At 38.4% G+C, this 14,586-nt stretch overlaps 1 protein-coding gene across 1 annotated transcript in view; it reads left to right on the top strand.

Moving 5' to 3' along the window:
* LOC114066560 (catenin alpha-3-like) overlaps window positions 1–14,586 on the top strand; it is a 173,674-nt gene that overhangs the window by 83,088 nt on the left and 76,000 nt on the right. The window contains exon 4 of the mRNA XM_027901339.1: window positions 741–892. Coding sequence (XP_027757140.1) covers window positions 741–892 — 152 coding nt within the window. The remainder of the gene's footprint in view (window positions 1–740; window positions 893–14,586) is intronic.

Below are 14,586 nucleotides of genomic sequence, written 5' to 3'. Positions count from 1 at the left end.
AAAGGGGCGTAACTAAGGCGGAGCATGCAAATCCTCTCACAATCATAGGGTAACAGTTAATACATAAACATTAGGGGGTGGTAACTTGGGAGGAGAAAACTTGGGATAAACTGATTGGTCAGTACCTCAGGGTATGCTGACCAATGGGAAGCTGTCAGGCTTATCAGTCCATGAGGGAGAAAGGGAAAATGGGAGAGACAACCTACAAATAGGTTTTTATATTTAGCTGAACCACTGCAAACAGTCTTTTAAGCACACTGAAGTTCATTGTCCACTTTCTCAAGCTGGTTTTTCCATTCCTCAAAGGTGGTCTCGCTGTTCTCAGCCTCCTTCCACATCCTGAACGCATTTTCCATATCCTCATGGACACTCTGGTTTCCAACACTGAACCAGTAGAAGTTCCAGCTTAAACCCAAGTTATTTATCCTGATTCTTTGCGTAAAATTACTGTTGAAATGACCAACGAATTTTTATAACTGCACCCTCAGCTCCCATTTTAAAACTTTTCTTCTTTGTAGTACTGTATAATCCTCCAGAGCTTATGTGCTCACCATGGGCATTTTATCACTGTGATAAAAAATTACAAATGACTTCCCACTTTAAAGTAATGGTGCTATTACTATAATACTTTTTAAAAATAAAGTTTTAATCAATGTGAGGGGATTTACCAGAAAGAAAAATAATTTTATGTTCTTTTTCATACTCACTGAAATTTGGTTTTGTTGTTCTTTTTTTAATAGTGATTCCAGAGTTTATTGGTCAAGTAAATATTGCATTGGAGAGCCTAAGTAAGAACACAGTTCATCTGTTCGATGATAACCACTTTGTGGACATTTCTAAGAAGGTGTATGATGCGATTCACAACATCAGGTGCTCAGTCATGATGATTCGGGTGAGTTTTTAATTTGTTCTTTTAATATTTGTTTTTGAGATGGTTCGGGACACCAGGGATTTAGAACTGTGTATGTGATCAGTGCCCCTAAGGTCATATCCAGGTTGAACTGATCTGGAAAATTTGGATTACCATGGAACAAACGTGATTATAACTCCAGAAGTGTAGAATTGCATTGAGTACAAAATCAGAATGTTGCATCAAAATGTCTTTTGTTCTTTAAAAGTATTTAGTTATATTTGGTTGATAAAGAACTTCATTCTCTTCAGTAATTATCAACTTACAGCTACAAACTCTAATCTGCAGTTCTCCAGCCTTAACCTGTGGATTGTAGGAACTTGAGAGTATATTCAAGTGATTCTGATAATCCCTTCTTGAAGCTTTTTCAGCTTTCAATCACACGACTTCACAGCCTGATTTCTGTCAGTCTTACACAATTACAATCACTGCACTTACCCTGGTGTTTTTCCTGCAGTTTGGGAAACTGCTTCAGAACAACTTATTTTTAAAACTCAAAACAGAATTTTGTCAGGTGCAGAATTTCCCCCAGATATCTTCAGCTCATAAATTCGACTTCAAGTGATAAAAGAACTGAGTTGTAATGTATGTAGGTTCAGCAATTTTGTTTTTAAATTAAATTAAGTGTTAATAAAAATATACAGAGATCTCTCAGAGGAAGTTTGTCTTCTGCCTTGACTTTTCAGTTGAGAACAAAGTTATTGCTTATTCTTTTTCCTTTAAATACAAAAACATTCTAGGCTGGCATGACCAGCAGGTCATGCAAGGTGAGCCTGCCCCTCTACTCCACTCACCTACAGTGCTGCATCCAGCTATGGGGTCCTTGGCACAGAATAGACATGGACCTGTTGGAGCGAGTCCAGAGGATGGCCACAAAAATGATCCGAGGGATGGAGCATCTCTCCTGTGAGAAAAGGCTGAGGGAGAGTTTGGTTCTGATGTGAAAAATATTAGTCTTAACATATTGTGTTAGTTGAAATGTTTTAGTAGGAATGTCAATGTGCAAAATTATTAAAATGTGTCATCTTTATTGCAGTTGTCAATTAGGAAATTTTTTATATACTGAAGAAAAATCCTGAAACATCTAACATCTTGCCCATACTAGTAAAAGTTTGTGTGAGCTGGATTTGCATGGCGAAACAAACCAGAGTGAGGCTTATCCTCTAATTAGTTCCTGTGAACATAGGCTAAGGGTTTGATTAGGATGTCTGATTTTTTTTCTAGATAGTTAAACTTCATTTAATGCCTGTATTGCTCACCACATCTTCCCTCAGTGAATCAGGGACTCCTGCTGTTTTTTTAAGATTACAAAGCTGCTTCTGTCTGTTCCTCAGTGAGGTCTGAATCTTCTATATGTCCAGTCTTCTTGGGCTTGACCTCCAGCTGGTTGTGATTGACTATTCCTTTATAGAGTTTTTAATTTTTGGGAAGTTGGGAAATGCACTGAGGAGTGTAACAAAGCTTCAGTCAGCTTCTGTGAAGATACAGGCATAGCTCTGCACAAAACGGTATATTCTTAGTCTTCTGTGATGTGTGTATGCGAACAGTAACTCAGAAAAGGATATTGTATTCCCCATACTTCTTTCTGAAGCATGAGGGTTAAATAGTGAGATATGAAGAGACTGTAGGTAGTCACAGTGCCCAGTGCACACGCACTACGTAAGTGCAGGGTGCATCCATAAAATCATGAATCACTGCACACCAAAATGGACAGTATTAATATGAAGATTTCTGTCAGTGCTATCTTGCAATTCTGCTTTGCAAGTCCTGACAAAAGCTCAGGAGATTGAAAAAAAAAAAAAATCATCAAAGGGGACATGTGCAGTTTTCTGCTTAATGAATACCATTATTCAGGCACAGTCATGAGAGGGGTTTTTTGAGGTTTGGTGAAACGTAAGTCAGTTCCTCCACTGCGCCTTAGAGACACTGACTGCTGGCACAGAGAGAGCGCAGAGGAAACCCTGGCATTCATTTTCTGAGTCACGATGTATTTGCATTCCTAATTAGATACATTCCAGACAATGCCAGTTTCCTTTCAGTGCCTGTAAGAAGCTTTAGTAAATCTGATGGTTATTCAGACATACTCTGTTGGCACAGAAGCCAAGGTGAGGAAACAGAAATGTTCTGTGGCCAGCTTACAGGGGCTTGCTGATGGTGCCAAAGAACAAGGGGTTGCTGATTACAGGGGATTGCAAGGCTGAATCAGGGTAAGAAATTGTTGATCAAAATATAATTGAGAAATGTAAATGAACAAGGCCACTCATTCACAGGGGGCAATTTGTCAACATCAGAGTAAAAGCAGAAAGTCTTTGGATCAGTTCCTCAGGAAGCATTTCAAGCATGTATTTACGCAGAGAGAATGTTTTAAAAAATAGAGTTCCTAACTGTAAAATGCTGCCCAGTACTAGTGTTAATGCAGATTATCAGCTATGCATTTCTATGTTCAAGCTTCGCCATAGATACATAAAACATTCACTCCAGTCCTGCAGGTTTAATTTGAGTAACACTTGAGAGCACCTAAATAGTGGAGGGTGTGTTGTACTGCTGATCTGTAATAGGAATACCTCTGGAACTGCAGGGTGCTTCCTTTAAGATGTTTTCATTGTTTCACTCACAAGGATTACTTAATCCAAGGGTGGCTGTTGATTTGAAATCACCAAATAGGTGATCCAGGGCATATCCACATTCCTTAATAATTTTTTGGCTCTTTAGACATCTGATTTTTGTTAGATTATAGAGACTTTGTGAGCTTGATTTTGCAAAGGAACATTTGGACTCTATCTGGATAGCATTTTAGTCAGGATATTGATGTTATGGACATAGACTAAGGTAGATAGTACGATTAAAGATAGGAACTGTGCCATGTGAAATATATAAAAAAGTCAAAGGAAACAGGTTGATAGTTTTTGAGGCAATACATACTGAATGCTGCGTAATTAAAGATTAATCTTAGAATGAAAAAGAGCTTCTGAATGAAGTTGTTTTATGTTGAAGAATATGAGACAGCTGGATTGCAGTAACTGCGAGTAATATCCCACTAGGATATTAAGCACAGTGGGAAGTTGTGCCTTCAAATGAATAACAACTACTCATAGCTGAAGCAGTAATGAAGTCATCCTAACAGAAATATTCCAAGAACAGGAAAAGAATTCACCAAGTCCAAAGTTTCACCAAATTCTTTGTTTTTATTGGAGGATAAACAAGTGAGCATGTGTAAGTTTTTCAGAGACAAAGAAGAGGGCAAAAGGTTCATATACTCTCTGCAAAATGCTTTCACTACACTTACATTCACAGAGGCAGTGAATGAGGACCCCCTGTTCTGTATTTTTATGAGAAGTGGAAAATGTATGTTGAGACTGCAGTTCTTATCTGATACTACACATCATTTTGATGCATTTTTAAAAATCCTATCTACTGAATGTGTATTCCATGTGCTATTTCTTTCAGAATTCTAGCATGGAGACTGTAGGTTCCCTCAGGAGTCTATGGTGTCAGATTTTCTGAGTTTGTTTTGCACACTGGGCCTTGATTTCCATTGCATGACCATTCTCTGCACCATTTGTGCATGATCTCCACCCCCCTGAAAACTGGGGCAAAGCATTCATTTTGCTTTTCTGTCTTGCCTAGATACTTTTATTTCAACTAGACCTTCACTACATCCCCAATGCATTCCCTGTATTTCTGTTTCTTTAGCTAATAGTCTTCTAATGTAGTTTTTAATTTCCTTTGAAAAGTCAAACTCAGTTTAGCTACACATTCAAGTGTCTGCAGTGTAATGCTTTTTAAAATGTTTTGGCTTCCTGAGAATACTCGTGTGTGTGTGTGGGGAGGGGTGGTGTCACTTTTTCTTCTTTTATTGGTTGCAAATTCTTTGTGGTTTTTCATTCTACTTTAAAGAAAATGTGAGAGTTCATCCTTAGTAGAGGTTGTGAGCTCTTTGATACACTTGATTTCTCTCAGTAAGAGACATCACAGCAGACTACATTCTCTTATACTCAGCAGAGTCACAGGAATTTTCAGAACATGGACCTCTTGGAAAGGAAGACAGCATGTGGTGAAAGCCCTTCAGCCATTTAAGGAGTGTCTAGTTTAAATTCTACCTCGGCTTTTGTTAATGACAGAATTATCCTACATATACAGGGTTTTCTGCCTGTTTTCACTTCTGTAGTAGATCCAGATGCAGGCAATAGCAGCCATGAATCGAATTTCTAACAGCTGGAGAAAACAAAGCAAAGTAGGGAAGCACCTGAGGGGGGAAAAAAAGACATTTACTGCAGTCTTTTAATCGTTTGGTTTTCCAAGAAAGCCCTGAGACCTCGTGGGAGAGAAAGACAAGGAACATACAGCCTTGGTAAACTTCATTGTGGCTGGTCTGAAATTTGTGAGTGATGTTAACCCATTACAAATCTATATTGGGAAGTTTGATAAATAACTCTTTTTTTTTTTTTTTTTTTTCCCTATCCTACACCAATTGCACAAGGGGCAGAACTCCTGCAGCAATAGTTTTCCACTTGACCTGCACCTCTCAACACTTTCTGGTTGTTTCTGACCTAAGTAGGTCAGAACTGACCTTTCCTTCCACAGCTCCTTATCAATTTAAGTCCTGTCATCCGGAGATTGACACATCTAGAAGTAGAGTGACTGAAAAAGAATGTGGTATGTGATGTCTTTAAAAAAGAGGGTAGAAGAAATACCTGTTGTCTGTTAGGGATAGTTGGACACCTATTCCTTTTTCAGATTTTTATCCTGAGTCACCCAAAAGGTGTTAGTGGGGATTGTTACATTTGTGCTGCAGAACCCAAATAAGAGGTAAGACTGTTTAGTGCCAAGATCAAATATGCATACTTGCAGGTAAAAGCTTCTGACAGCTACTTGCCCTTGCATATTGGCTCTTTAACCTCTCAAGTCAGACGTACCATTATGGGGAAAACTTAAGTCAAAGTACTATCTCACCTAGGTTATATTTCATATCTTAATTCATGTACATACATATTTTCCAAAAAAAAGTCTGTGTTCTTTATCCTACGGTATACCTGGGAAGTCATCTCCTACTCTATAATTACTTACTTGTTTAAATTTACATCTGCATTAGCATCATAAACTCAGTCATTATTATTATTACTCTACCTTGCAGATGTCTTATCAAAATTCCTTGTACTGCAACAGTTTTGGGGCACAATCAGCATACATTTCAATTCAATATGCTGACATTTTTTAAAATGCTAATCTCCATTTAGTACCTGGGGAGTTTGTGTTCCCAAATAAATAAAACCAATCCCTCTTTTCTGGCAAACAACTGTACATCTAAATTTGCTTATGTTTCATGTTAATGTACCATGTAACAAACTCTCAAAGTTTCATTAGTTTAAGGCCTTTAATATCTTCAAGAAAACAAATTACTGTTCTGGTTCTCTTGTGGTAGCATTGCTGACTTTGTTACTTTATAGAGCAAAAAGCTGCTCAGCAGTGATTCTGTAAATAAAACCCATCCCTTGTTTTCCTTGAGAGTTGCATATTTTTTTCTTGAACATGTGGGCAGGATGTTACTGTAACAAATATCTTTAGTTGCCACAGTTGCCATCACAAGCATCTTTTCTTGAGAGCTGAGGTATTTCCACAGCAAGAACCTTTGTTAGTAGAAATGGAGATGTTTTATTGTTTTTAAAAACAAATAGTGTGTTCACATCTTAGGTAAAGGGAAGGGAGACGGAAGAGGAGAAATCAAATGCTCAGCCTTCCTCTCAGGCACCGGAGTGAAAGCCAGAGCACAGACAGAGTATTATTTCTCTCAAGGAGGGGTGGCCCTGCTCTTCCCACATCTTCAGATTCCCTTTGCTTAAACTGTTGAATTAGAGTCCATCCACAGTGTCCCTATTTAGGAAATGATGGAATGTTTGTTTATATCTATGTACTACATTATTTCTATACATAGAAATCATCCATTAGTATAGGAATGTCAAAAGGTGTTTCCCCCTTCTGGGCAGGGATATGCAGAGATCTCATGTTGGTTTATGTATGTGCTGGAGGAGCAGACTTTCTGTAATTGCATGTATAATAAATAAGCTTATGAGAAATCACTTGATGTTGTCAGGCCAGGTCTTGCATACAGGTCTGATGGTGAAGATACTTTTTTCCCCTCCAAAGCAGCAGTTCACATGCACTCAATTCACATGCAGGTGACTCTAGATGTCATTAAAAAAAAAGTGTATTTAGAATTAGTGCCAAGAGCTCACCACTTGGGTAGTACCACGTTCAAACCTGTAATTACTGCATGTTAACATGTATTAGTTTTTTCCCATGTTACTTGAAATTGTTTTGATACTATTCAGTTGGTTTTTATTTTTATCAAGATATTGTGGCTAATGGACTCTTCTTTCTAAGGCAGAAATACTGCAGCATCCTTTGAACCACACCTTACTTTTCACTGTCACGCATTTGGCTCGTCTCACGCTCTGGTCAGTGAGGGGAAAGAGAAGTGTGCAGAAGGAAAACGAAGGAAGGAAAGGACCTCAGGAGATCATCTAGTCCAACCTCCTGTTGAAAGCAACTGTTACCCATGGCCCTGTCTAGCCAAATCTGACTTTACTATTGTTCTTTGGTTGGTTGGTTGGTTGGTTTGGGTTGGTTTTTTTTTTAATATATATAATAATTTTGTATATTAGTGTTAAGACAGTAATGGAGAATTGATGGGTCAAACAAAGTCACTTTGTTAAACAAAGCGTATGTTAAATCTTACTTATAAAAGCAAGGTGCTTGTTGCATTGCATGAAGCTACTATCTATAATACTTTTACCACTGTGTGGTGTTTATGCCTCCTTGCTTACATTCTGGACATGAATGTATGACCCATCTTTTCCAGTTAAAAATGGAATTTTCTTAAATCTGTCTGAGGTTTCCATTTTGTCAAGTGTCAGCTAATGGAAAAGATGTTGTGTTGTGTTAGTTTTTAAAAAGGAAAGAAAGGAGAAAAGAAAAGCTTTATGGATACATCATAGATAAAAATAGTAAATGATTTCAGAAAGGATCATACAGAGACTAGTGGTGGAAGTGTCAGCTGCATACTATATCCATTGCAAGACGTGTGCAATTATCCATCCTGGCAAATCTGTATTGTCTTCTGCCCAAACTACACAACCTTGGGCATCATGCAAGGCTGTGAATTAAGAACTTCTCAGCAGCAAATTGCTACATGGTTTACCATCGAAATTTCCTAGTGCTGGGATTACTGATACAGACAGAGAAGTCAATATACTTTGTACAGAAATGGATGACATGAACAGTTTTGACTTAATACTACTTTAAATGTCAATTCTTCCCCGTCTGAGTATTAAATTACATTGCAACTGTCACATATGATTATGCTTTTAATTGTTCACAAAATTATCCCGCTCTTTCAGGAAAACAGAACTTTCCAGAATTATTTGATAGCTCTGGTTTAGTGGCTCATTGGAAACTTAAGCACACAAGAGTGTTTTTTCTGGAACATTAAAATCTTTTCTGTGTTTTTTTTCCTTACAGCAAGAAAAAGTGTTGTGTATTCCTTCCTTGTCATTTGGTGCTTACTGTCTAATATAAATTATATTTGCAGAGAAATGGAAATAATATTATTCTGTTAAAAGGGAAGGACTGAATTACTGGAACTAAAACTGGGGAGCACAGCAAAAGTGTTACAAATCATAGGTACTCCATTAAAATATGCATCTTGCCCCATGGCTCACTGGAGTATGAGAAATGCAGGCCTGGAAATGGAGACTGCAGGCTCTCAGTAGTGTTAATAGCTCTGGCTATAGGTCTGGTTCTGATATCAGCCCTGTCAGAGCTAGTGCCAGTTCTGGCTCAGACATCATTGTAGCTCGGTGCAAATCTGGCCACAGATCCCTTTACTGATCACAGCCATCTCTAAGGTCCACAGCCTAGCTGGAATTTCTCAATTGCCCTTATTTTCCCTGTGGGATCAACGTATCTGGTAAACATTTGATTTTTTTAGCAGGATGCAGAAAAGCGATGAGGTACATTACGAAAGTGTTCAATATGTAATTGGACTTCAAAAAACTAATAGTGATTATATGTGTATTAGATGGGGATGTCATTTTGCTGGCACAGGAGTGGAGGAGCAGTGCCATGGTCTGTGTCATTCTGTGCTCTGACTTTGGTGAAGCAGTGTAAGATCTGGTCTTCCTGTCATGCATATCCTTGCTGTGATAAAGCAGTGTGACAGAGAAAAAGGTTTGGGATTAATGACTTCTTTATTTAACCCTGAGTTCTTTTGGTTTGTGTTCTTATAATTCCTTAGCATTCCATGGGGATGTTGGAGTTCTGGTTTTGCTGTTAATGATACCTTCCTGCCTTTTTTTATGTGTTTGGCTGTTTTGTTTTTAACATTGCTTGTAAACTTGAATCACTCCAGGTTATTTTCTTGAAAGTGTGTTCAGTGTTGGGGTGCAGAGTTGCTGAAGGCAGGTGGGCAAGGACACATTGTGATAACAGGGAAAACTGACTCAGAAAAACCAGAAACCTTGAAAGAAAATTCGTTGGAGAATTAAAAAAAAAAAAAAAAAATCCTCCATTGAGCTTTTCGAGTAGAAGACAGTATTTTTAAGTACTGTTTACCTGAAGAGATTCTGTGGAGGTTGACAAAACAGATTCTACCTAAATACCTGAGAAACCCTTGGACTTACAGCCTGTTCTTAAAAAAGAGAGGAAAGAGACCCTTCATTATATTATCAACAAAGTCAGGGTATATGAGTATTGAAGTGTGTTGCAGCAAGGGAGTGCTGTGCATCATCTGGCACATGGATTGTGTTGGAATTGCTGGTTTAGAGCACCATTCCTTCAGTGTAACTTTGCAAACAACAAGAGGCCTCAAAGGTAATTGTTATACCAAGTACTTTAGTTATCAGGAAATTGGATCAGTTATATTAACATCAAATCAGTTTGTTACTTCAAGTGCCTTCTTGTGCCTCCAAGTTCCTTCATGAAGTAGTCTGCATACAATGATTATAGAAAATACAAGAAAACCCAATTATTCAGCAAGTTGGACAGAATTACTTTGGAAAGTAGAAGCCCTCCTTTTTCCTGAACGTGGTCCAGCATGAAATAGAGCATGAGAAATGACTGCATAGGCTGGTTTGATTAGCATTTGAAATATCCTGAAATCTGTTATAGCGTTAAATTCACCCACAAAAATAGTTATAACTTTCATATTCTGATACAGCAAAGTATATCCATGTGAAGCAGAAAGAATAAAGAGCTGCTGATGACTAACCAGGGTGAGGCAGTGGCAGCCTGGGGATGCACACAGTTCCAATTCTATGTCCCTGAGAATGGCTTTGTCAGCTCGTGTCAGCCTTAGCCCCTGGCTGACTGTGTGCAGGCCTTGCAGTGCAGGTGCATACTTGGCCACAGTAACTGAGGTCAGAGGTAGCTAGGGAACTACCATCCGTTGTTCTTCCCCTATATATATTGTAATGACAACAGTGCCTGCCTTTTGCCTTCTTTAAGATCAGCGTGTAGTTTGTTCATCGAGGAAATTAGATAAGCAGGTGTCAGACAGCTCTGCATTTGTTGCTGATGTGTTACCAGAATGAGAATTGGTCCCTTCCGACTTGGTGAGAAACCAGTCTGGCATCCCACCTGAGCATGGCTGTGAACTTTGCTGACCCCACAGGGATGTGCTGTCAAATACACTCTGAAAATGCGTGTGGGCTTGGAGAAGTCAGATTGCAAATGTGTAAAAAAAATAAGACTTAATAAATATTCAGCAAATAAAGAACATGCATGAATAAGGGTTTGCTTTTTCACTTAAGAAATGCTAAACACAACAAGCAAGGATAAACCCCTTGTATCACACAGTTATGTGCTTGAAGTGATGCAAAGTCACACCTGTGTTAGTGTGGAGTTCAGTCTGACTGGTCAGTGGGCAACAAATTAACATTTGCTTGTCACTTTAGTAAGCAAAGCCAGATGTAGAACTTACCCTGATTTTAAGTAGAGCAGCACCAGTGGAAGTTGAGAATTAATTTACCAGTTTGGGGGTTTAATTTAATAACTGAGTAATCACTTACTGCTGAAATGGAGCCAGTTCCCGATAGAGATGAAACCTAAATTTTTGTCTGCCTAAACTTAGGCTTCTCTTTCCACATGGCTGTTCCATTCCATTAATAGAGCCTTAAGCCTTGCATCTTACAGCTTCCACCATCTCAGACTTGGCTGCTTGATTTGCTCTTGCTATTTAGAGGCAACTCACAGGTCGGAAAACAGGTGACTTGCTCTACTTGCCTTTTACCTGCAGAAAGTATCTATGTGAAGGGAGTTATTTTTTCCTGGCTGAAAAGATGATCCTGTCTGATAGTGTTGCTGCGGTATTGTTGGTTTTGTTTCTGCGTTCGGGTTATTAAATGGCATATTAAATGGCACCATGCATTTGTAGAACATACTAGCTTTATAAATTATAAAATTATCTCACGTTTCTCACCCAGTAAAATTCACATGAAATTTTAGGTTGTGCTTAGTTCATCAGTAGATAGGTTCTTTTTCTCCTGATGTTTTCTGTTCCACAAAACTCAGTAGCAAGTATTACCTGCAGCCTGGATATTTAGAGATGTAATGGTTCAGTCTTATGCAGTCTATGGGATTGCCAGATAGCTGAAGGGTTTGGCAGGCAGTTTTTACTAGGCATAGTTTGGGTTTAGGCAGTGATACATCTCTGCTCCTTTTTTTTTGTTTATTCTTGCATATGTTGATGAGCTCTGAGGTTTGTCTACTGCCTGGGGAAGAAAACAGTTGAGCATTATTAATTGCCAAAAAATACCATCCTCCACAAAGAGAAAGTAAAAGGAACAATGAAAATTTCTGTCAGGGACCATTCAGCAACCCACATGAATAGTTACCACGAAGATGTGTGATAATATTCTTTGAGGAATCATGGTATTCCTTTGTGTCCTCTTCATTTCTTTTCCTTCCTCTCCTTTTTTCATTCCTTTTCCATTTTCTCTCCTGTTACCTTACAGTTTGTCTTGTGGTTTTCATATGCAGATTTTCTTCTCCTGCATGATACTAAGGCAGTGTAAAAATTATCTTTTGTAAAGCACAGAAACTGGAATTCCCTCAGGGTGCCAGTCTCTTTGGAAAAGGGTAACTAGTGCATAGATTCTGGTTTTTATCTTGGCTAAAATAAACACTGTAATCAAGTACAAACTCTAAAGATACTGAAGTATGCACAGGAGTTGCATAACAGAATAATCCCATTCAAAATTCTTGTTAGAAGGGAGGACATCTGCACTAAAAGCTACCTTGGCAGATCATGTAGGTTAGAAGCTCTGTTTCATGGAGAGAGGAGGACATACTCACCAGGCCTGTATTCCCACCCCAGCTTTTTGGGACCAGTATTTCAGAACCTAGTGAAGTTGGTGTGATTATGCACATATTTGCAAGTTGGAATTCATGTGCCTTGCAGGCCATTCCTCTACTGGGATACCTTGGCCATCACTTCAACTCGATTCTGTAATGCCTCAACCCTTGTTAGTTTATCAGAGAAGTTTGCTCTCGAGGAGAAAAGACAACGCAGAAAGAATCGCATCTTGTCAATATCACTTGGGGAGTCTTTCTGCTGTGCCTTCTGCAACCGGACTTGTCTATCTCACATTGGCCTTTTTAGTCATCAGAGTGCTTGTAGCAAGTGTGGGTGGAGCCCTTCCCGAATCTGTTTGTGAAGCCCAGCCATGATGATGATGATGATGATTGCTCTCATTGCCAAATCTAAACCTTTTCAGGAGATTTGAAGCCAGATCTAGTTTTAATACTTAACTTGCTGAAAAGTGTTTCTAAAATTGCTCATGTGCCTGAGCAGTTTCCACAAAAACTTAAAATATGGGCAGGCAGCAAAAGTGATAAGCCAAACAAACCTCATTAATACTTTTCTAACTTATTTTGCATTTTAAAAAGTCCCTATATTCTGCTCTGTTCTAGCAAGAAAGACTTATGTTTTTCTTTTCTAAATCCATTGCCATGGCATAAAAATGTTGCTGTCAGTGCAGTTACTGATTGAATTAGGCTGGTTATGGTAATTCGTGTTTAGATTCATTAGTTCTTGCCTGTTCACTTACTGTGCAAGTCAGATAATACTGGAGATCTCTTAAAGATCAGTTTCACCCATTGCAACCAAGAAAGATTTTATTGAGTCACAATTGGTTGCAGTTTACTCTGCTTCATAAGAAACTTAGTTAAAAATAATGCAAGTGGGGTTTTATGGTCCCAAAATGAGCAATGAGAACCTGTAATTCCCCAGTTGTTTAAGCAAATTTTATTGCAGCTATAACCAGAGCATTAGAAAATGTGACCTATGAGAAAAACACTGAATAAGTTAGTCATAATTAGCCCAGGGAACAGAGAACCAAGGGGGAGAGAGAAGGGAAGAATAGGAGAGCTGTTTTCATTGATATAAAAAGTTGCACAAGAGCAGAGAAAATCTGTGTGTTACAAATTCATAGCAGCTACAAAGAGAATAAACTCTGGCTACATGTGAAAGATTCAATTTAGACATGAGGAGAACCAAATTTCATATGTAAGATTGTGTTAGATTTTCACAGATCCTGTGTGAGTCTTTGAGCCATTTTTATCTGTGTCAGTCTGTTAGCAAATTATAGTGTTGTGTTGAATAACTTCCCTTTCATTTCACTGGGCAACAGAGGCTGTCAAAGCTGCATATTGTACAAAAATGTGCAAAGGGTAGGTACTGTTCTGAATAAATTTCTCACTTGGTGTCTTTCAGAGGAATATTCCTTACTGCCTTTCACACAGTTGGGTCACAAAACCCATCCCAAATTAAAGAATTCATTTCACATATAAACCCAAGAATTTCCATGGCCTGTTAAATGTAATAACAGACAGTTTGCATAGAACTAAAAAGCTGTTGTATGATTCTCTTCAACATGTACAAAAATCCTAACACAATCCTGTAATAAATAATTTGTTCAGAAGCAAGACCTGAAGCAGGGGTGGTTGTGTGTGTCTTTTTTGTGTGTTTAATTCCACTTTGCCTGGGGAGCCTACTTGGGAATGAGTGTTATCAGCCTCTTAAAGCAGAATCAAATTAGTGATTTGTGACATAAAGGCTGGCTTGCACAGTGATGGCCCTAATGGGTTACTTAGTTCCACTTCAGCTGGCACTGATCATTTGGGTGAATATTATTGGTTACTGAATGACTAAATGTGGGTGGATGAGTGTTTTGGGCATCTGAAGCCTCTCGGTAATTAAAAACAGGAATGAAGGTAATGGATATAGGATTCATGGCTAGGGTGGTTTTATTTCCATTTTCTTAGTGTCTGGGAGGAATAGCTGCTAAAACTGAGGAATTTATACTTAATAATAAGTCATATGTGGGAAGGATGACGGCACTGGTACCTGCAATTTGAGAAATGGGCTGTGCATTACACTGTGCATTTTTGAATTCTGCATTAATTTTTGATGGACAGGCTTATTCTGTGTATCTTTTTTAAAGATGATCTGTTTTACTGACAGGTCAGATGAGAGGGTTGGTTGAGAATGAAGAGACTTGAACATATCTTAAGGCTGTAGGTAACAATTTCATCTACTCCAGTTTGAGAAATGTACTTATCATTAGGAACCTTTTGCTAAGGGATATATTAATCTATCCAAGGGACTTTTTCTTTTTTCT

This window comes from Empidonax traillii, unplaced genomic scaffold (genome assembly GCF_003031625.1).
Source record: "Empidonax traillii isolate 1590-97213 ecotype Southwest subspecies unplaced genomic scaffold, ASM303162v1 scaffold774:size298837, whole genome shotgun sequence".
Lineage (NCBI taxonomy): Eukaryota > Metazoa > Chordata > Aves > Passeriformes > Tyrannidae > Empidonax > Empidonax traillii.
Note: the sequence above shows the minus strand (reverse complement) of the source record. Positions and strands in the feature narration are given on the sequence as shown.